Raw genomic sequence first — 24,198 nt, 5'->3', positions numbered from 1 at the left:
GCGAGGTATTTTCCAAAGGCAAAGGCTTCTTAAATTAACCATTCGCCGTGTCGAATTCGTGGCAATAATCATTCGAGTACAAGACGGTAATGATAAATTAACTCTTTACACTTGCCTCAAGTATGGACACCCCCATAAAGGAACTAATTATCTATTGTTACCGATATTTTATTGTTAAAGAACCTCGTCGCCTTTGAATTGCTCTGAAAAAGTACCGTTTCCTTTTCTTTCGAAACAAGCGTACAAAGTAGTCGCGACTTGTCAACAGTCGGTTATTAGAGAAAAAGTAGAATGCAAATGAGGACGTGAAAGTCCCCTCGCCCGTGTCGTTTGTCAAAAGATAATGGGTGGCATGAATGATTTCGTTTACGTCACTGGTGTTTGAAATCAGGCGACATCAAAACGAGTAGCTTACACACCCACGATGCATTGCACAATGCTAATGGATCAAGTTCATGCAGTCGTCAAATAAAATCTGTCGTCCCGATTTCAGGTTGTGCTACTTGTCATATACGAACAGGTTCGGATCAGATACGCAAATTTCGTATTGAGAAACCTGCCAGTCATGTTCTCGCAGTTTCGTTATTGTCCTCTGTAATACGTTCCTCGCTCTTTCGTCATTTCAATTCAGAAATTTAATTAAAAAATTCCTTGCAAATTACCACCCACCGCTGTTAATAGTTTTTCAATCGAGAACTAATTAGATGGGTTCGATTTTACCTTAGATCATCGAGTTCAACGGGTCAACGAGCGATTCTTAAAGGTGAAATGAATCTCTGCACCGGTCATTGGAACGGTGCAACGAGATCGCGATGCACCGTTCTACGTTCAGATAGAACGTGTGCCATTTGATCGAACGTGCAGGAACGTCGACCTTAAAAGCTAGAACACCGATGATATGAGTCATTTGATCTGCTCATCCACTTCGAAATAGTAATTAATTTTCTGACGAATTGCCTCTGTTACTTCCTTGCTAGGTGAGAGGATAATTTATTCCGTTCTACTGGCGTTGAATGTACTTTTAAACTGCCTATCATTCATCTTGATAGTTAAGAAATAAAAACATTTAACGTATTCGAATCGAATTCCAAAATCAGTGAAAGATTGCTTTGATAACATATTTCAGAATTTTTTAAGCGTTGTCCGATACCAAAAATGTGCCACAATATTAACGGGGGTCACTGTATTTAAGAATAAGTCACAGTTGCTAATTTCTGAGAAACGATAAATTCTATCAAATGTTAGATTTGATAAAGATCAGGTTTTTCTCCATGGATTAAGAAAGAATCTTTGTAAAATAAAGTATAATTAATCATGGCGAAATTCAATTTCTGAGGGGACTATTCGTATCTCAGTTTCGAGCAAGACGGAAACATTAATCGACGTCTGTTAATTATTTCTTCTGAATATACAGCTGTTTCATATCGCGGTACGTTCAATTAATATTATTGCAATTAAACGCGAAAATATCAGTCGATGAATATGATTTCACCAGAGGTAATCTACTATGAAATAGAGCCAATCATCGATGAATAATAACAGTGTTGACGAACCATTTATTCCTGAAGGATTCAAATGGAATAGAACGAATCCGGTGAAAGTCAGACAAATTGACAATACTTGTATATTCGTGGAATTTTATAAATTCTTCGACCTATACAGTCCAAGATACGTGGATTTTTTTCTTCGTCCACTAGAAGAACTTGTGGTCACTCTTATCCAAAGCAAACCTACACGTTAAACAAATATTAGCCTGCTATTGCGGGAACGTTTATCAAACATTTACATTAGACATTTGATGTGGAGTATATTTCAAGTTTGGAACCAGCTTGGAATGTCAGGTAGTCGAAACGAGTGATTCTACAGCTTTCGAATATGATTTTAGTTTAGGAAAAATAAGAAGTCTAGGTTTTTTTCGAAAATAGGGAAATTAACCCCCTTTGATCCTTCGTCAAATTTTAGATTTTCTATCAGAAACAATAATATTTCAAAGACAAATCAAGACAATAAGTTCGAGTTGAATTGCAAGGGTTCCCAGCATATCTCGTTAATTAATTCCATACCTGTCCCCTTTACGCGTCTAGATTTTCGTTCACATAGACATACTTCCTCGAATCCCGTAAAAGGACACGATCCGTGAAACGGCAACGGGACGGACCAACAAGTCTATAGTAGCTTCAAGCGGTCTACAAATCAGAAATAAATAGCTTCTCGTTGTAGTCAAACGTTTAACGGAGCTTTCAACAAACATAGGAGCGTACGGTCCTCGAGTGTACACTTGCGTGCCATTATTCGAGGCTTCTGGTGACTCCGAGAGGAACAGCTATCTTCGCGGTGATACGATCTCTTGGGCGTTAGAAGAGGTCCTTCGAGTTGTCTTCGTGTCAAGAGGAAGTAACATTATATGTATATTTTCAACGAACCACGTGAAAGCAAGGGGACCATCTGTTGCTCGAACGACTTCCTCGCCAATCAGCGAGTCATTCTAGTTATAACGTTAATTAAGAGACAGATTCGCTTGGATTTTTCACCGTACCCTTTTATCTTGAAGTATCGTTGACCTACGTTAGAAAGTTTTATTCAGAGAATTATGCAGGGTAATAATTCTTGAAACTTTGGAAAAAATGATAAATTAGTAGAAGAAGGTATTAGGATACAAGGAGATTACCAGGCATGGAATTAATTAGGGTACGAGATTCTTGCAATCATGTTCCTAACACTTTATCAAACGGAAGTGTATTAGCATATTGACTGGTATGGGGGTCACCAGTGAGAGGCATCATAAATTCAATGCAATCCAATAATGAAAAGAACAAACATCAAAGAAAATTGTGATATTTATTGATGTTATACTAGGAACGGAAAGTGACAAATGGAAAGGTTGAATCGAAAGATGGAACACCTGCTGTGGAAATGGACGTATGTGATACGGTACATTCTATCGATACTCAACTATCTTTTTCCTCGATTAACCAATTAATGAGTCTTTGAATTCAAGCTAATTCGAAAGATGGAAATGAAACTTGTCAACAAGACTGAAGAATGTCGACGAGTGAATTCGGTTAATTATGTTAGTCACATATATGTACATATATTTTAGGCGAATAAAATGAACATTAATCTTCTCAGTCGTTTAATGACACGATACGCTGTTCACGCGTTTTATTGCATTATACAATATTTTTGTTTCACTTATATTACAAGTACAAAGGAGATTCCATTTTTTCTTTTTTTTTTTTTTACAATATAAATGAAACTACTCTAGATTCCTATGTACACTGCATTCAATTCGAAACACTGCAGTAATCATCAAATCACTCGTCTCGCATTCTTCGTCATGCACTCATCGTGAAGAAAAGAAAACCAAATCGAGATTACCTCACACCATTCTCATCCACTTAGATCGTTACACATATAAATAATTGATGCAAAGCTCGGAGCAACGAATACAAAACTAAAATGCGCTTGAAAGAAAAACACTGTAATGCCATGGACGATTAATTCGAAACAGAGAGGAATGAAAGAAAACAAATTGACGTAACAATTTGCGGACAGAATCAATACATACGTGTTACAGCGAAACAACGATTTCCAGGAAAAGGCAACCGTTTTCTACTGTTATGGTAGCTCTCAGATTACCAACTGACAGAGCTACTTTCAAACGAATCTAATACTTTCTATCGGTCGATTACACTGGCGAGCAGTCGATCGATTTCATCCATCGCGATCATCGTGCATTATCGCTGGAACTTGACTTCATAAAAAAAAAATAAAAATAAAAAAAAGGGAGAAAAAAGGAAACAGAGACGACCGTTCTCATCGGATACAAAAAGTGGTCGCACAATTTCTGACCACCAATTACACAAAATGTGCAAATTTCACCGTTATTAACTTGATTCATAGGTGGTTACGTGGTTGGTTACATCACAGACCTGCTCACCGATTTGTCGCGAAGATTGATCTCTTCGAGACAGAATTTTATCGTGTTATCTGTCGAAACTGGAGACCTATTTTACGATAAACACGCCATTTTCATCCTTTTCAATCAGCCTCGTTATAAGACGTCGTTTCAATTACTCAATACGCTTAAGAATAAAATAAAATCACGTGACTTCGAGATGGCCAATTTTCCATCCGATCTAATCGAAAAGGATTCAGAGCTGAACAACGCAGAATAAATAACACATATCTAACCTGACTCCTTCGTACCTCTGCTACGTTCCAGACACTTCAATTCCGGTGATCTTCGAAATGGGTGTTAGGATACTCAGTTCCTGATCCGAATTCGGCGGAGTCAAAGTATCGGTAGGTGTCCTGGAGATGATCCTTACCTGTGCATCCTTAGAAGATTCTACAACAGTGTTCTCCATCTGTGTACCCTTACCCTCCGCAGAATTGTTAACGGTACACTTCTTGAAGTGAGTCCTCATGTTGCTGCTCTGCGAAAATCGTAGACCACAGTTTGGACAAGAATACGGTTTGGTCCCGGTGTGATAGTTTAAATGAGTCTTCAGATGATGCTTCTTGGTGAACGCTTTCGAACACAGGGTACATTGATACGGTTTTAATCCGGAATGAAGTCTCGTGTGCAACGTCATGTTCGACCTATCAGCAAAAGCCTTCTGGCAGACTTGACACTGATACGGTCTTTCACCTGAATGGGTCCTGAGATGCTGTTTCAACAGCATCTTTCTGGAGAAAGCTTTGCCACATTGCTCGCATTGATGCGGTTTCACGCCTGTATGTATTCTGACGTGCATATTGTAAGCGACCCGTTGATTGAAGCTCTTCCCGCACTCGGCGCATCCGTATTCTTTACGATTACGATGAATCTTCATGTGAGAGCTAAGGTAGCCTCGATCGTTGAAGTATTTACCGCATTCTGGACAGGTTGCAGCGAATTCTCTGGTACCCTCGTGAACGCTTCGATGGTATTTGTAGTTTCGTAGTTGGGAGAATTGCTTGCCACAATCGGCGCAACGAAATGGCTTCTCTCCCGAGTGAGTTCTGATGTGTACCTGAATGTGATTTCAAAGATGATTGGATGAACATGATATTTCGAGTCTTTCGCACTTAACACCTTGACGAATAATAATACAAAAACAAAAAAAAAGTTTTAAAAATTATACCTTCAGAGACGCTCTGGTAACGAAAGTCTTGCCGCACTGATCGCATCGATGATTCTCCTGAGTTCCACTGGCTCTTCCACGTTGGGAAACATCATTACTGATAATCGCATCGTTGTTATTGTTATCACTATTTACAATCACTCTCTCGATGACTTTAGCATCAACTTTCAAATCTTTTTCTGCCTCCAAAATCGTGAAACGATCATTCGTATCGTTCGACTCGATCGTATCGCACAATCTACTAACGGGATGGGAGATTTCCGGCTTCTGTACCGGATGCTGAAACACTGGACCCATATAACTAGCCTTTCGATTGATATTCTCATTCGCGTTTAATAAGGGCCTCGTCGTGGCGGAGATCACAGTATTTTGAGGCTGCAAAAGAGGCTCGTTGCTTCTGACTTCGTTACTAATCGACGAAACGATTTGAGTGGTTGGTGGTAACGGGATTTGAGGTGGATAAAATTCCTGCTGTTTCGTCCCCGTAGGAGAACTATTATCTTCCAATGGTCTGCCAACATTATTGTACGTGGTTTCATGAGTGATAGGAACTTCAACGTCGTAATAAAGATCGTTAGGTGGTGAATTTTTGGGTAATTGCCTATTAGGACTGGCAGAGGTTACGGGTAGACGCGCTGTTTCCGGTGGACGAAAGTTTTCTCCGACTTCCTGTAACAAGAGGATCATACTCATCCACTCTCTGCTGATCACTGTTATTTTCTGTCTGAAATCTACTTTCCAAACGCAATTGCTTTAATTAGCTTTAATAGCTTGTTTTGTGAAAGAATTGAAAGGCTTCAAACCTTTGGACAGCAATGTACATATTTCACAGAAAAATAATACAAAGAAAGAAGTGCAACGAAGCGGTAAGTTGATGATCAAAGATTTATCGGCTAAACATTTAATTATTGATCTACCATTAGTTAATGATCGATAAGGAAATGCGATCTAATCACTGTACGTCACTACTCGTCGCGTATTTTATCGGTAACTAATTTGCAAACGATGTATACGCCTGTCTGCTTTACGCGTGATCTGTTTAATGTTTCCGCGATCATAAATAAACGTCGAATAAATGAATAAAACGAACTAGACCTTCGATATGGTACAATTAAACCGGTAATTCCAGTAACGATAAAGTTACAAAATTATTGAGAGTAACTAGAAATTATCATTTATTATTAATGGGTACACGATTATCTTTCGACGAATAGTATTGAGAATTGTTTTGATTTCGAACGATGCTGGGAATTGAGTGTACAAAGTTGAAAGCCAAATTCTTGCAACAATTCTAATTAACGAAAGGCACTCTGTATGAAAGCGGTAATTATTCAAACAAACCCGTCCATTGAAACCGTAACAAATCCCTTATTTTCGGTGCAATTCATTGCACATCGAATATCACGTCTCGGCAATCTTCTTGCCGGTAAAATCACGTTAGCGTATCGGCGAATCCGATCCGTTAATTGCTCGATCGGGCTTCTCCCACTTGGTCATGGAAAGGTGCACTTCGGTGCAGTCGGCTGAGGTAAACGACGAAATGAAAAAGACGTAATGAAAATAAATAAAAAAAAGAAAAAGAAGAAGGGAGAGGAGTCTCGGTATTAAAAGAACATGCGCCATGTTGCGCAAGGTCGTAAAGCAATCTGGAAAAAATCTGGAGCATATCAGTGCACGTGTCGAAAGAGAAAACGCTCCTCTCCAGATTGCGTGTAATAACATGTAAAACCAAAGTTCGCAGCTGGCATACACCAGCTGGTGATTCCTTTTGACCACCGTCTTCAGAAAAAGAAAGCTGCATCGAAAAGCGAGAGGGAGTGAGGGGAAAAAATATTGGAGCAAAAAAAAAGAAAGGAAGAATGGAAAAACAAGACAACTGCCATGTAACTGATAGTTTCATTAATCAGAATGACATTGGACTAACCAAGAGGAGGCAGCTGGTTCGTGGATATATGTCTTATCACCTGGCACCATCGTATTACGGCAGCCCAACAAAATGACTGGCTGCAAAAGTGCACCAACGACCCGAGCACTGATTCCTCTGCATATTTTAACAGAAGAAAGCAAAATGAACGGCCGGTGTATCAAGAAACACTCGGTTCCAGTGCGGCGTGCTTTCATTTGTTGGTGAAAGGTCGATGAAGAATAAGTGGGTCCTGTGTTCCCCTGCTCTTCTTCTTGTTTCCTTAAGAAACAACAAGATCCTCGACTATATTTTATATAGATAAACGCGTTTTCTATGTTTCTACTAACGATGACTCACCGATAACGACCTACGGGGTACCAAAGGAAAAACATAATGATCAAGATGTAGGTGTCACGATAATTGCAAAAGAAATGATAACGCCTTTAATTCAATAAACCCTGGTGATTTACGATGTTCAATATTCAATCGATAAATCATGGATAAGTTTTTGCAAATAAGCTGCAAACGACTTCTACCCCGCATCGTCTCATAAATTGAAACTTGCCGAGTATAAAGCCACGAATTCAGTGGTAATTTATTATTCTCCCTACGAAAAAGCCTCGGAGGAGTAGTAACTGTACAAAATCCAGGCCATGAAGGCCAGAAGAATCTTAATTTCTGCTCTACTTACATCCGGGATAAACATTCTTCTTTTCGACCGACAACAGTGATAAGAATCCCAAGCAAATTAACCTTTCAACGGTGCATTCGGAATATTTCATAGCCGCTCAGCATGAGATTGTTCGGATCTCTTTGAGCGGATCCTCGATCGTCGGATCGCATGCGTGTAAGTTAATGAACAGCGAATTTGAAATAGTAGTACAATTATTAAACACTCTTTGATGGTACGTCGAGACGAATTAGAAGAAGAAACGAAAGAAAAAAGAAGAGGAAGATCGTCCTACGATCAACGTACCTACGAGTTTTGATATCGAAAAGGATGAAAAGCATTCCAAGATGTTGGCAACGTCTAAGACGCATAAATGGCTCGATCGGTTACGGACTTTCCATAAGTGTTTTATGTTTGAAACGAGGACGATCCCGTGTACTTACAGACGGTTGAACGTTATGCAACGAGGCAAGCTTGCTCGAGAGATCATCAAAAGCGAGGAGACGGTGAAAAGAAGGGAAGAAAGACAGTCGCTGCTATTCTATACATATATAGTTTAGAAAGAAAATGGAAAAATGATTTTCAATTGCTTCGATTTACAAGAACGATGCTTACACAAGTTCGATCTTCTAACGAGTAATTGAATTTATTAAAATAATCAGCTTAGGAACGAGTTCAACGTCGTTAGATATCGTTAACAGAGGAAGCGGCTACCAACAAACGTTTCACAGTGCCTATCTCATTTCCATTCCCAATTGCTAACGTACTACTACATTTATTCAAAATTTACAGAGTGAATTTGCAAAAAAGAAAATGAATGCTTCTTGATTTTTAAAGAATGAAATGAAACGAAAATATTAATTAACTCTGGAATAATGAAAATATTATCAACTGCGAATATTTCGCTGTGCAAATTCAACGGATTCCAATCACTGACATTTTCAAGCACGTAAGTGAAGAATCTTGCATCCCAGCCGTTCTGTTTGACGATTCTTCAAACTGTTTTCACTATATTCATAAATTTCAAGTAACTAGGATCTGGTAGTACTAATTAACGTTTAGAAATGTTATTGCCATACCTTCGCTAACAAGCTACATTAACACGACGATTGATAACAAGAAAACTCTGTCAGTTAAAATAGTTTTCTTAAATAAAGAATAATATAATTGCTTTTCGAATTAACTCCTTTCCTACGGTCAGTCTACTGAGTGTTCGATGATATCTTACCGCGATTAGATATAAAATTAAATACCGTTATCTTTTTATTATACAATATATCCTCCTGTAGTATTTGGTAATGAAAGAAAAATGGTCTTCCATATGGTGAGAAGGCTCGGAGGATGAATATGGAAGATTTCATTCCCGATCAAGAGGCATAGTAAACAAGTCACTTTCTGTATGAAAGGATAGCGATTGCTACTGGTAAGATTAGTAACCCGATCCCATGAGATCCGTGTATGAGACATGATGTAACAATATGAAGGTACAGAACGGGAATCGGTAATTGTATCTAACCGATAATAATCGTCCGGACAAATTTATCGAGCCTTGTGCAACTGCAAATTAACCTTAGAAAAACTGAAATTACGTGCAATTAAATGTAATAAATTTTATTCGGAGCGTATAAGATTCTCAACACGAAATTTTATGAGATTGAAGCAAGACGGAAACGATAGAATTTATTTGGCGATTAATATACTTTGAAAATTATTAGCAAAGTATTTACTTTCACCTACGAGTTCGTGAAATTTAAGAATAGAATCTCTGCGGGAGAATTCGAATGATTTTAAGATTGTGAATGTTAGAACTTGAAGAATCTTCCTACCTTTCAATATTGTTTATCTACCACTTTCGTTAAAAGTGCATCGATCTGTTTGTAGAAATAGAAAATGCAGGATTTACTTCCTGAGATTTGGAGGGAATGCTAATGAAACCGCTTAGGGATATTCCGTGTCCGTGAAATTAACTCGAAAATTGCAAATCATCGTAACGTGGAATTGCACATACAGTATTTGATGTCCTAGATATGCAAATGTGTTCGTCGCGGTATTATTAGTTCGATTTTATTTTTCTGGATGCGTTCAGACCGTGCAATCGGATATTGAAGAGCGATTAATTTACAAGATAAATAATATTCGAACTGGAATAAGACGATGTTGAAATATAATGAGCAGTTTGAAATAGAAATCCGACTTCGTGTCTACCTTCCAGCGATATTTCTAGAAGATCCCACTTCAACTCTTAAATACCCTTCGATTCTTCAAGTATTACGAAAATGACAGCTTTGTTCTACAATTAATGTACTTTGGACTTTGATATTTTCCAAGTGAACGCCCTGTTATGCAAAACCATAATGATCTAAAGGTTCTCAAGAAACTTGTAATTAAATATAAGTCCATAGTTGAAAGTATTCCAACTATAATCTTCATCCGAGAACACGCAATTTGTTCGTCATGTTTATCCAAGTGATCTAACTACAATATCACGATAGAAAATCAACAACACTTACATTTGCATCATCGGTGCACTGGACAGGATGAGCAGGCTGAAGAACGATCGGCTGTAACTTGGGCAAATGATAAGGTCTGATGGTCTGTTTCCAAGGCGAAGCAGTGACACGATTGGCAACGTGTCTCTTGGGTGATTTCCAGACGAAACAACCTTCCTGACACGACAAATCCTCACCGTGATCCGATCTGGTCCGGTTAGGTGAAACTGTACTTCTATTCTGACAGCATTCGATTCTAGAACGAATGACAGGAGCTCTGTCTTGCTCTAAACAACGATCATAAGTTAAATCTTTTCCTAGACGATTATCATCCCTCGTTTGAGGCCGATTCTGATCAGTCTTCATTCGTGATTCCAGAGGTTCCAATTGTCTATCGTACAAGCTTCTTGAAAAACAAAATTCCTGTTGATGATGAGTTTTCATCGATGAATCACAGACTCGATGATTCTCCACATGTTCAGCAGGAATATCGCTGATAGCAGATATCACAGGGGTTGATTGATATCTCCTGACGTCCATCCGATTCGTTCCATCTTTCTCATAAGATTGAAGATTCTTTTCTTGTCGGACATTGGTAAACGGTGGAGGAGGAACAGACCAGATCGTACTAGAGAAATATTTTTCAGGTCCATATCTGGATTGAAGAAAGTTCATCGATTCAGGAAGCGGTCTGATTTCTCTTGCGGTTTCCAAGGACTCGATCGGTGGATACGGTTCCTCTTTGCTCGTGGAATCTCCATCTTGATTTCTCCCTGAACGGTACCAGCCGTCGCAGCACGGATACTGATCGCACCGTAGGTACTTCGGGTTGATCTTCACGTCTTTGATGTCTTCCTGCTTGCAATCCGCTTGCGAGCAAGTCATCACGACCGGTACAGGAGGCAGTCTGATGTGCAAAGCCTCGGCAGCATGGAGGAAAGCGTTCAACCGAGGACGAGGCACCGTCGCGCTTCCGGTGTACACAAAACCAAGGATAGCAGCCAGTTCGGGCGCTTCTACCTCAGCTAATATCACTGTGATCGGTTCGCAGTGCGACGACGTTCTACTGTGAGCCAACAGCACTTCCTGAAAGCAGAGAAGAAAAAGAAAAGAAACAGGTGAGCCAGATTATTCAGAGGTAGCTTCCCGATAAATTTATGGAAGACGCGAATACACGAATGCATAATTCCTATTGGCCAACTTTTAAGGTCGACAGAGACGAGCGAAGCGTGTCGTTCCTTACTGAACGATTTAAATTCCACGACGATCCGTGCCATTTTTGCGTTTCTTGGGAAAAGGTCAGAGTACCTGACGTCAGTCAGATTCTATTCTTTTAAATTAATTTCTGTTCTTGAAAGCGATGTTAGGGAAAAACGCGCAATTTACTAATTGTATCAGTTTAAAAATGATCAAATTCCTCGTGGAAAGAAATTGATTCGCGGCCTTTCTCTTTGCCGACTTATCCCTTCATCATGTCAACGTGTTACGTATAAGAAAATCTCCCGGCGGATCGGTAATGAGGGTCATTAGTTTAGTTTAGCGTGCACGTTCGCGGCTATATCTCGATAGAAAATTAGTGTAATAATCACACACCTCTTGGAACGCGTAAAGAGAGTCGTTGATACGGGGTGATTTATCTTCTCAGCTCGTTTCACTGAGAACAGAGGCGTTTCAAACGTCTCGGATAATTCGAACCTATTTGCGCCTGTTAATGGCGTGTACCGTCGGTTTTCCAGGAAATTCTGCTAAACTAGTTCTTCGATTCACTTCCATAACTGATTTATAAGACCATATCTTTCATTAACGCTTCAGTTTTTCTACAATTTCTAATTATACAGAGATTATTGTTAACGCAACGACAATAGAAATTGCGTTAGACCGTCATCGGCGTATCTCTAATTCGTAGGTAGATCTATCATACAAGGTGAACTATCAATGTAGACTACCTTGAATATTCTCTCGATCATTTGCACTTTGTTGTTCCGACGCGTTACAGTACTTATATGTCTAAAAATTGATCTTTATTCATACCTAAATTCATTCAATATGGATACCTGAATTTTTCTCATTTTTCTTCTCTGTATGCACGCGTGTAGACACAATGCTATTATACTTTGCTTATTCGAAATGCGCGATCGTTCTTCTATCCCGAAGATTTACGACGTCAGATAACGTACACGTTCCCAAGTGTTTTACATTGAGAGTAGACGTTGACAGAGCTGCAATCCTGGTGAACCATTTCTGAAGTTGATTCCAACAATCTCGTTACGTTAAAAGGAAACACGTTTGCATGTCACGTCCAGGTGCACTGGAAAAGGTGGTTAACAGGAATATCCTATCGCGTTAAACGAATTCTTCTCGCATACTTTTTCGTTCCAGCTTGTTAAACAAATTCAATGAAATTTTATTCCAAGCAAAAGTAATACCTTCGAAAGAAGACGTCGTACACGTATGAAGCTATTAAAGTTTTTTTAGAACTCAAAGGAAAGCTTGCAATATGGTGGGATTTACACGAACACATTTCATTCGAGTCTGTTATAAATGTTACTCATTAACAGTTATTCATTACTTCACGATCAAGTTTGTTCAGTTTTCCATCAGTTCGCGTGACGCACGACTTTCCGAGCGATTTCTGATGATTTACACTTTACACGCGACGCTATTAGATCCTTAGTCAGTCACCGTTATCAAACACGATAATAAATCAGAAAATAAAAAAAGGACGATCGCCTACGAAGCTTATAGAATTTACGCATGAAACTGTCCCACTTATTAGATTACACGATCCTACCGATTTGTTCGTTCTATTTGAGAGGATAGCGTGTAGAAGTAGATACTTTTCTCATTAGCCATTTCGTTGCTCTATTTTGCACCTGGCCACGCGATGCAACACGGCGTGCACTTTAATTAGATACCCGTATCATAAACTTTATCGTTACCTTATCTAAACGGCAACAATGTTTCAGTGGACAGTGTAATTCCTAAACACTGATATGATAATCTATGGAAGCTTAAACGTCTGATTCTTTAAGATAAAACAGTCAGCTCATTCGTGAAACTTTTATTATACTTTAAATTTAAAATTTACGTGCCACGAGTGTTATTTCGTCACTTGATATACATCAATTTAATAGAGAAAAACGTTTGATGATTTCTTTAACCACTTGCGACAAGAACATCTTGAAATCAATTTACTTCCTACTCGAGGCGAATTCTAAATAGCTCGGAGCGATGATACATAGAATGATACTTGAAAAGGTATACGATTACCACTTAAGATGTCCCGTTCGAATGATGATTTTTGAAGATAAAAAAAAGAGGTGCTAGTAAGTGGAGATGTTGAGGACGTCTCGAGTTCGATTCGATTGCTTGCAAATACAAGATTATCACTCGAAATCAAGGAGTCGTTAATAAAGTGATCATCAGGATACCTGCGTACGTCTTGTCGGCAACTTCTGATGTTTGACCACCTTGTAGCGATGATATAAGCGTAAACATATTAACATTTTGTCGTTCAGAATTGGAAAATAAAATTTTTCAATCCGCTAAAAAAATGATAAACCAAGAGGAATGACGACTTGCGAAGATTCCTGTCCGAGATTTCCATTTTATTGCTGGTTATTAGTGAAATGATCCGACCGATCGTATGGAATCACGGCGACAGATTTTAAAGGAATTAAACTATACATATAAATCGAACATCATATTCTTTAGTCGGAAGAAATTGACCTAAAACGTCTGTTTTTAATATTTTTCTTATGTAGGACAACATTCTGCGACATTAACATATTTCTCAATCGATTAGAATTTCACGTAAAGTGGCTAATGTTGCAATAAAATATCCAGAATTCTGTCTACCTATCAAAATTTAATCCGCAACTGAAAGATCGGATGCTCTTTGGATTTTATTTATCAGTTAACCGAAATGTTATTAATCCTCCTGGCGGCTGCACAGAAATTTAATTGAAGGAAATAGAAAACTGCAAGAAAACTGGGATCTAATAAAATGTAGAGATCTTCATTTTTAGAGCGCAACTATTCACCAAGTTAAAAGTTGCAACTTAAATTCTTAAAAACAATTAACAATAGATATTAGAATTTATTTGATTCGCGTGGAGTTACCTACATTTAACGTGTTCAATTTGTTAATCGTGAAGCCGTGAAAAGCATCGTATCAATTTCTGTTAATTCTATCAGACTTTTATAACCCATCTAACCCAACAAAATGGTTTCAAATTTAATAGTAATAAAAACGAAGCCACTCTCGTGCGTTTCCTGAACATTATCATTTTCGATCATCGGAATTGATCATTACCATTTCACGAATGTTCCATTTCGTTGAATCATTCATTCAAAACACACATTCTGCCGGCCGAATTTTATCAACCTAACACGTGTCCAACAAATTGTTATCTATTTCTAACGGTGAATAAAACGCAGGCAATTAGGTTCGAAAGATTTCAAATATTATCTAAAAGGCGTAGTTTTCCACGCTTCGGCTTTGCTTAAAATGTGTGAACGTTCCATGATTTTAATGGATACTGTGTAATCGAGAAAAATAAATAAAAATACCTACGCGATTACATGGTCGGATACACGTCCATGACGCCTCGTCCTTGTTCGACAATCAAAAAGAAAAAAAGATAGCGGGAATTGATTCGTGTATGCAAAATCAATTTTTACGATTCTGATCGTTTATTAAAAAATACGTTAATTGTTTTTCCTTCGAATTAATTGCAAGCATCAATTTTACGGTGTAAAAAATTCAATAAAATTTGCAGATTTATAAACGGTAAGTATCGAGAAGAAAAGCTAAACGGTAAGTTAAGCAGCGATTTCAACGCGCGTATAAGAAACGAATTAAGTGGCGTACACACTGAATTTGTGCGTACAATAGGAGAGATTTAAGATACGCAATAATTGTTGATTGTAATACTCAGAGTTTATCCGACACGTGCAAAAAAGAAATATACCGCGTATAACACGCACCATTATTATTTCCCAGGCAAAAAGGAAAAAACGCACGTGTCTGCATGTAGTTAAGCGGCTTATGACAATGGCTTCGTTAAAGAAGCTTTGCAAGAGACACGGTGTACTATCCTTGGGAATATAGCGAATCAACTGCCATATAAAATAGCTGCGTGCAAGTATTTTAATGGTCTGTATGCCGCTATCAGGAAGATCAAAACGCGCCGTTTAGCATGCATCAACTCGTATAACGCATACAGTGCGTCCTACGTGCTAGATACGTCTGGTACCCTTTATGAGAGACCAAAACGATAAATGAAATCATTAGGGTGCACCGACCTCTATATCACCGACGAATTATCAAGAAGATTCGTACACGACCGGGGTGTACAATATCAAGATTTTTCTTATCTAATGAATCTTTCCTTAACGGGATGTTTCTATTTGGAACAGCCATTTTTAGACAATTGTTACGAGAAAGCACAGAGGGATTATTAGAGTATTCTGGTTTCCTTTTTTTTAATTATTCCCCTAGACAAAAACAGGTTCTTTCTCATTTGGAGTTCTTTAACTACAAATGACATTGAACCATGCCGTAGAGAGATGTGCAAAAAAATGGAATGTAAAATGAAATGTTTAATTATCTAAAGTTTGTCATCAACGTAATGCACAACGTAATAGGACAACAGTAGCGATCAAACGAGCGACGAAAATGGTAATAGAGGAAAACCTACATAGACCTTAAATAGTATTCATTATCGACTGGTTAAACGTGAAAGACGAAATCGGGTTGTATCTCGATAACGACATTTGTTGTCGGAATTTACTATGAACAACGGGTGGAAAATGTTAAAAAAAAAAGAGAAGTTGTATACGCGCTTAGCATGAAACCTTTCACAAACGGATTTGCAAGGTGTAATTTTTAAGGCACGTTCCCAGCGTTTAACGGCTAGCAATCGAACTGAAAACGATTACCAGAAAATTGCGGCTCGCTGAGAAAGAAAACGTGTTACACAGACGGAGGTTGAAATTATGCAACCGGTATAAAGAGATTAGAGGTCGATGAAATAGGTACGACCCGAGAAGAGAAAAAAGGAATTTAATAATGAGTTAATAATTAAAAAGTATATGTTATTGTTTAGTGCTACGATATCTTATTTATTTGATTTATTCTTTTCAAACTTGTCAAATGATAAAAAATAAATTAAATTAGGAAGTTCACAGCAATTTTTTGAGTAATTGTGTAATTATAATCATATATTATCATATTTTGATGCTAGATCATTAGATCATCAACATCATCCATCAATCATGTACAAACGTACTATTTATAATGTGTGAAAAAACAAGTATGTTTCAAGATAGTCGTAGCACCTGTTTAACGTTTGATTAATAAGCGGTACGATTCGATGAAATACGCGGAGTTACCGCTAATGATCTTTAAATATCAGTTTAATTAATTAGTTTTCGTGCATGATAAACGTGTACAGGAGTCAACCGGCATTCAATTTTAATTGATGACCGTCTAGTTAAATACAGTGTTTTTAATTTCCTGATATCTTGATCGGTTCCCGGAAGAAATTACACATCTCTGTGATTATTACTACTCTATAATTCAAACGAGAGTTAACTATATCTTAGAAAACGAAACATAGTTGCAGTTTGTTTCAATTCGAAAGTGGAAACACCAACTAGAGTTTATTTTACGCAACAAAGTGTCTCGTAAATGGTGATCCACAAATAATAATACTAAACAAAAGAAACTTTCTCGAAAGAAATCCAAAGAAATTCATTTGAATTCGCTTTCACTCTGCCTATATCTGATTCCGAACGGAATGAAAATATTATGCGTTGCAAAGTGAAAGAATAGAAACAAAGACACTTACTTGTAAATAAGGGCTGGCGGCAGAGAGAACCAGACGATGAGCTAGGAATCTTTGACCACCAGGACAACAGAGAGCAACATCAGCGAATCTTTGGGACAGCATAGCCTCCTTGAGGAACTCCCCAACATCCGGTGTCCTCCCAGATACCCGTATCACCTCTCCCATCATGCTCCAATTTTTATACAATTAACGCACTATTCACAATTCCTTTTCACGGAGAAAAGAGAATAACAGAATCCTTGAGGAACGGTTCAGCACAAATGTTTACCACTGTCCGTGTCCATAATACTTTCGTACGCGTTGCACTTGGTCACACTGATTTCCATAACGTGTCGCTGTCTCTCCGTGTGTTTGCTTATAAATAGATATTAATTATCTGTGAAACAATTCCAGTACCGATGTCCGATATATCCGGCGCTATAAGAGAAAAAAAGAAAGAAGCGGTCAGATAAGAATTCCAATGATACAAAAACTTTGTACAAAGAATATTTTATCATTTTAGAGATGTTTAACCATTAGGTATTTCGTTCAAGTAATCGTCATTTTTAAATGATTAAATTAAATTAACCCTTTCGTTGGATTATTGGGGCCCTGATTGAGTTGAACAAAAACAGCCTGACAAATTTGTTTAATAGTACAAAAACGGATAGCGAGCGATTTTATTACGATTTACTGAAGCAGTGGTTTGCAGCCGATTGGTGCGGCTATTGCCATTGTACTGTGAAATTACTTTGTGGCCAAGTAATTGATACCGTACAAGATAACACCCGATCGAAACAAGCATCACGTAAAACGTTCTGTCATACGCATGGTTGAACAGAGTTATTCCTGTTTGATCAAGCATTTTAATAAACTCTCCCAACTAGCATTTAAAAATGTACCTCAATCAGCATACAATCCGTGCTATGTTACAAATAATATAAATACTTGGATTATTACGAAATTGGCTCCAATTTTCCTATAGATTTGCTTTCGCACAACGAGATCATTAATATCGAGACCGAAAAAATAATCTAGCAATTTCGAAATTATTTCATCGATTGATTCTTTCATGATAACAAAGATTTCACTCGTGATATAAAAAGGATTTATCGTCCGTATAACGAGTCGTTCATCACCCGATTGCTCACAGCTTTCGTGGAAAGAAACCGATTTACCTTTCCATTGATCTAGAGTCAAGATTCGTCGGTTAAATGATTCTAGTTTTCAGCATTGTTTTCCATTATCATCGCCGGAGTGATTTCGAAAAAACGGAACCTTGTAACCTTGATATTTCTGATTAATTATTATCACGATATCAGCGTTTCGAACGGCATCTTTCGAAAGCGGAACTAATACTATTTAACAGCATGGAATTGAAACAATGTGCCGATACAGTTTGTAGAACGCAAATTAAAATGCGAAAGAGCAACGAACGTGAACGAATCTTTACGTGTTTCTGAATAATTTTATCCGTATACATTGCACGTAATTAACATTTAATCGAACGGAATACCATCAGGAAATATAACCAATGATTAACAGTGATTCGCTGACGACTAAAAAAGGATTCCTTTCGATCTTGACAAACGTATAGCTTCGAGCCAATGTCAATGTTGAACAGTGTTCGCACTTTCGAACAGTGTCCAATTCCGAATAAATTGAGTATCGTTTTAAAAGTCGATGCTATAATACCAGAGAAACGGATGATCAGCCAGGAATATAATCATGTTAATCGCTGTCCCACGTATAACATTCGACGATTTTACAAAATATTGGCAGCTCCCCTATCAAAATAACGGCTCGTCTTTCGTCCGTTAGACACGATAGAATAATTTTTGATAAATTTATCGGTGCTTTGATGTTTTACCTCGATGCGAATATAACCTTGGATTAGGGTCGTAACCGACGCTGCATCCTATTAGCGACTCGGCTAGCTTCCTCGACTTTACTGACAGAACCCGTGAACCCCTATTTACCCCAATGGCGCGAAAGTCAAATTTCAATTATTGCGATTGTCGATAAAAATGTTTGAATTATCAGCCGATACGCGTAGGTATCGTTCGATGCGTACTTACGATACACTCGGTTATTACAACATCGTTGCAAAAATAAACCTAGATACTGGATTAAACTTGTAAATCTTCCACACGCCTCAAACAGCCTTTTTTTTCTTCTTTTTTTGTAACACTTTTTTCTTTCTCAACGTTGTTAATAACACGATCATTCAAAATCCTCTGAAACATTTTCCACAATTTTTTTTTTTTTTTTTAATGTTACGTAAGGTTTTTTTAAACACCATCAATATACATATGTTTCATGCACTTCGTAGCGATGTAAAGAAACACTACACGTTATCTAATGCTACATTTTACGAGCCACTTCGCCAAACTATTTGATATCTTCACACAAATATTTGACTTCGACAGACATTTAAATGTACATATTTCATTCTTCACGCGCATCTCCGGTAGATGTAATATAGAATAATCTAGAGGCGATTTATGCAAGATGTCAACATAAAGTGTTCAAGTTAACGAACAAACCGTCTCGAACACGAATTATACAAGATTATTAATGAATTTTTTATCATTCTCAATCACGAGATACATCACTCATCTGCGGAACGTTCACTTTCTTTCGTCTCGACGTAAATGTCATATTTTTTTCGTCCGCTCTAACCTCTTTACATCGAACTCTCGTTCTCGTTCGATAATCGCAAATTAGGTGATTGCAACGTCATCTGTCATAGCCCGATTTATCATGTTCATTATCTTCTTATCACCCATTGTAAAAGTCATAATTAGATTGCATGAAATTTCAACGAAATACCTAATGGTGTCCATCAATGATATCGCTCGCTAAATAAAAATCTATTTCGTAAGAAATAAGAATGTAAACAATGAGAGAAGATCATGCATCGAAAGAGACAGAGATAGATAGGTCGAACTAACCGTTAAAAACGCGTGTCTCGATCGATTCGATAATATTATCCGGCATCGTAAGTGACGTATAGTAATGAAACGAGAACTCGGCTGAGAACTCGCGGAATTTCGTGGATCACGATGCTTACGAGGTACCCGTCGCTGAACAACTCAGCAGGGCGACTGCCACCTGAAATGCTCAGGTGAGCAGAGACCACCTCTGCTCCTTGCAGTCTCTCAACGGAGAGAGAACTCGAAACAACTCCTCCCATATTGGTGCTATGCTCCCTCCTTAAGGTTACGTTTCCCATCCTGACGTACGATTCACCCGGCCGCCACTTGCTCGATCAAATAATAAACCAATTAGAAAAAACGCCGCCATTTATATTCAAACACTTCCGCCAATAATACGTTACCTAATAACACAGATATTTCGAACAATACACCACTTTCTCTATCAATCTTTTTCACGATAAAGGACACTAACCTTCGAATATTTCAAGTTCAGGATTTCAATCACGCGCGGCGACAAACGCGCGGTAAACAGGGGTTAGGATACGATATATCACGATGAGCGACAGCGGTACAGATGTCGCTATTTTTAAATAATTATTTAGAGGCCACCTAGCGTTTGAAAATGGCACACCGGTCCTGGAACCATTAGCGGAAGTGGATAGGGACCGGGTGAACCGGAAGATCTTATGTTGAATTCTATTTTTAATATTACCGAATCATATGTTAAATTTTAGAGACTCTAGTATGTTCAACTTTCAGCGAATCGTTAAATTTGCATCGATTTAGTTTATGATGCTCACCTCTAAACGAGAAATACATAGAAAGACTGATCTGGAGTGAAAGCGACATGCTTCGCTTTCAGGTTCCTGATAATCAAGCGCATAGAAAGACAAATTGTTTGAAAAGAAATCAATAAATTTGTAACCATCTAATCGCATGAAAAATCGTAATTTAATGGAATCGGTTCAAGCATCTACCGGTTAGCAAGTATTCTCCTTCAAGAATACTCGTTTTTGCATCATAAACGTCGAAGAAATTAGCGGCTAATTGGCAAAATATGCCGTGAAATGTATCAAGGCAGAAAGTTTTTAATTGTTATAACGCTCCACTTTGTAAAATATGATAATTCCAATGTAAATCATACAGAAGGTTTGTGGGCCACATTTGACTGGTTCTGGCACGTGGTCGATGCTAAATCCATTAACACCAAGCCAGAACGTTTTCTAGATTGATTATCAAGTAAACACTACGTGGTGTCGGTTCCCGTTTTACCAACATATCAGTCTTGCAGATTGGTGTTCACATCAATCTGTCAAAATTCTGATGTACCCACGTTTTCTCATACTGTTATTCCGATTAGAATTCACGACAGTTTTAATTATTAATGCAACACGAGATATTTACGTTGCAATTTGTCAGTGATTTTCTTTGATTTATTGCCTTTTTTTGTAGGTTACCGATGTCAAGGCTAAATTCACATTTCTCGGTAAATTGAGCACAGAAAATACAGCATTCATACTCTCGTATGGATTTGCTACCCTTGTCTATCGATACCGAAGGCGTAGACAACACGTTATTGTCTATGATTATGGAATACATTTTTCTAATTGCTGTTTATCATTCTGACAAATCATCTATTCTTGGCGTTCATTTGTTTAATTTAATCATTTCTTTAACGGTTCGTCGTGTTTCGTTTCCGAGCAGAGATCGTTGTTAATTTATTAAAACTTGGACAACAGAATTTGGAAAATTTAAACCTGAATCTAAAATTGTTGAATTTGCAATCATGTCTTCAGCTATGGAATTAAAGGTGAGAACGTGGTCACCCACGGTTTCTGGTAAAGTTCCAGACAATATCGTGTCTTCGCAATTCTCCTCGCATAAAGTATTTATTCCCTCTTATGAAAGGTATGTTATAAACTTTCATACAAACTTATTTATTTCCGGTAAAATTAAACAAATGTTGCAGAGAGAAACGTCCTTGCATAGAACAGCTCTTGACTAATGAATATCAACGCATGTGGTGGCAGGAGAAACAAGCATGGGATAAAAGATTTACAACGCCTACCAAAAAGGCAACTATGAAATTATTGCAACATAAAGTAAGAGACGCGTTCGTCATTATTTTCATATTTGAGTAAAGAAATAAAATTCAACTGACTACTTCTGTTAATTAATAGATAATTAAAATGAAACCAACAATAGCAACTATAGAGAAAACAACACCTGTAGAGAAACCCACATCTGTACTAAAATCAAAAGCAATAAAAAAGCTAAAGAAGAAGAAAGAAGCAACAGCTGTAAAAACAGGCGAAAAAGAAAAAAATGCTCTTAAACAAGAAAAAGAAACTCAGCAAAAGGTTGAAAAATATTGCAAAAAACAAAACAACGAAATAATGGAAAAATAATACGAAAATTAACAAAAGGAACCTATTTACAGTAAGATTGTAATTCCAATATTGCCACGTCTAATGCTTCTGTTTTGTAACTTGCCTTAAAATTATCTGAATATTTTTATTTATAGAAATTTAATAAACTCAACTATTACTAATATGTGTTATTGTTAATAGAACTGTACAGGAACTAGTTACATAATTAAAAATGTAAGTGCGTCAATCAACGATGGTTTGTGTGTAACAAGCACAGATGGCGCTTCGTACCGGAAGTGCTTGCAAGAAGCGTTGCACAGAGAGATACGGAAAAATAATTTCGCCTTTCTATCTGTCTACTCCCTCTTATAGAAATGAATATGCTTCGATACGATAGCTTATCAATTAATTAATGCTTCCAAATCATTTATACACAGAGGTATAAACGTGGTCGCATTAAAAACTGGCATTAACGATGATGATCGACAATAATTTGCAACTGAATCACACGATTACAATCGTTACCGAATGTTTATATAATTTTGGGATGTTTGTTGTCAATTCTACAGGCTTTCTAATATTATTACTCACCGGTCTGTTGTAGTATGATAAAATTACGTGTGGTGCACACTACATATGATTGCAGTTTGTCGAAAGACGAAAGTGGAAAATGCTGATGCAACTTTCAGCAATAGTTGAGTTTGATTTCCCACATGTGGAATGAATTTTTAAAAGGGAAAAGAATGTCGTCACGTGTTTTGCACGTTTATTCAATGTTCCATAACAATCATAATTGAATTATATGTATATTCATCTTTGCAATCATCAATTGGTTCATTTCAGTTCCTTCTGTTATGTACTTTGGAATATATATTCTCTTTTTTCAAAATAACAATTTAAGGATTTGGTTGTATTATCCTTTCATATTTTTTGTCCTCTTTTATTTGGCAAATTTTTGAAGGAAAGGACCAGAACTCGTTCAAGGTGAACTAGATAGCTTTATGTCTATCAATTAAATATCTGATATTTAATCTATAAAACAAAATGAAACAATCAATATTGTTACATCATAATTGTAAAAAATCGTGTAAAAGCTATTGCTTAATGGTAGCATTTTATTGTATACTTCCATAAAACAAAATGCGTTTGATTCGTTTAATTTTTTAAAAGAGAATATACATTTATAGTAAGGGAAGCAACAAATCCATTAATCGTCGATTAAGAGATAACCGATTCTAGTTTACAACTCTATTTAAATGTTACGAATCTATCTTTAGCCATGTTACGGTATGAAAAAGTCTACAACTACGTACAAGTTCATTTGATATCTTTCGAATATAATATTACATTCGTGCTAGCCCATATTCCATTTCTACTATTTCGTTGCAAAACTACCTAGGTGTTTCGTTACGTTACCCTGTCGCATTAAATAACACCTATCGACAATTATTTCCTATAAATTCTTTGCAGTAGTGAATGACATGGAAATCGAAATAAGCAACCCATATATTCCTTTATAAATTTACCTATTTTTTACTAATCAAACTATTTTGTATTCGTCAATACGATTTATTTTTTGACGCAACGTCTTTAATAATGAATTTAAATATTCGAACTATTGTGGTCATCCAAAGAACTATAATAGGAAATGAGTTATGAATCCAAAAATAATACTTACATTGATATAATAATAAGAGTATTTGTATTGGAAGCGCGGAAGTTCTACTTCATATGTAAAAAAGAAGAATTAATTTCCTCTCACATTTACATACCTTTGATTACAGTAGTAACGACACTATAGAACAGGAGTCTACAAGATAGTGGTGCCGCCTAACAGCAGAAAGTAACATAACTCATCGACTC

The 24,198-nt window shown here is 37.3% G+C and overlaps 2 protein-coding genes across 7 annotated transcripts; one reads left to right on the top strand and one right to left on the bottom strand.

Moving 5' to 3' along the window:
- Positions 1-3,132: 3,132 nt before the first annotated feature.
- On the bottom strand, positions 3,133-24,194 carry LOC114874059 (zinc finger protein with KRAB and SCAN domains 5-like). 6 transcript variants are annotated; one of them, XM_029182976.2, is made up of 5 exons: positions 24,108-24,194; positions 17,049-17,465; positions 10,216-11,280; positions 5,130-5,798; positions 3,133-5,018 (listed from the first exon to the last, which is right to left on the bottom strand). In XM_029182976.2, the coding sequence occupies exons 2-5, from the start codon at positions 17,214-17,216 to the stop codon at positions 4,215-4,217; spliced, it is 2,706 nt and encodes a 901-aa protein (XP_029038809.2). In that variant the 5' UTR covers positions 17,217-17,465; positions 24,108-24,194; the 3' UTR covers positions 3,133-4,214. The 6 variants fall into 6 exon arrangements, with proteins under 6 accessions (XP_029038809.2, XP_029038808.2, XP_029038807.2 ...); XM_029182975.2 differs by lacking the exon at positions 24,108-24,194 and adding an exon at positions 22,927-23,134; XM_029182974.2 differs by lacking the exon at positions 24,108-24,194 and adding an exon at positions 19,982-20,318.
- LOC114874007 lies at positions 11,187-22,332 on the top strand (the record flags this gene model as incomplete). Its single annotated transcript, XM_029182875.2, has 5 exons — positions 11,187-11,312; positions 11,403-11,492; positions 21,763-21,874; positions 21,936-22,068; positions 22,147-22,332. Coding segments are annotated over exons 3-5 (429 nt in total), but the record flags the coding sequence as incomplete, so codon positions are not given.
- Positions 24,195-24,198: the final 4 nt, after the last annotated feature.

Source organism: Osmia bicornis, chromosome 7, assembly GCF_907164935.1.
Source record: "Osmia bicornis bicornis chromosome 7, iOsmBic2.1, whole genome shotgun sequence".
Lineage (NCBI taxonomy): Eukaryota > Metazoa > Arthropoda > Insecta > Hymenoptera > Megachilidae > Osmia > Osmia bicornis.
The sequence above is the reverse complement of the archived record's forward strand: the minus strand, read 5'-3'. Positions and strand labels throughout refer to the sequence as shown.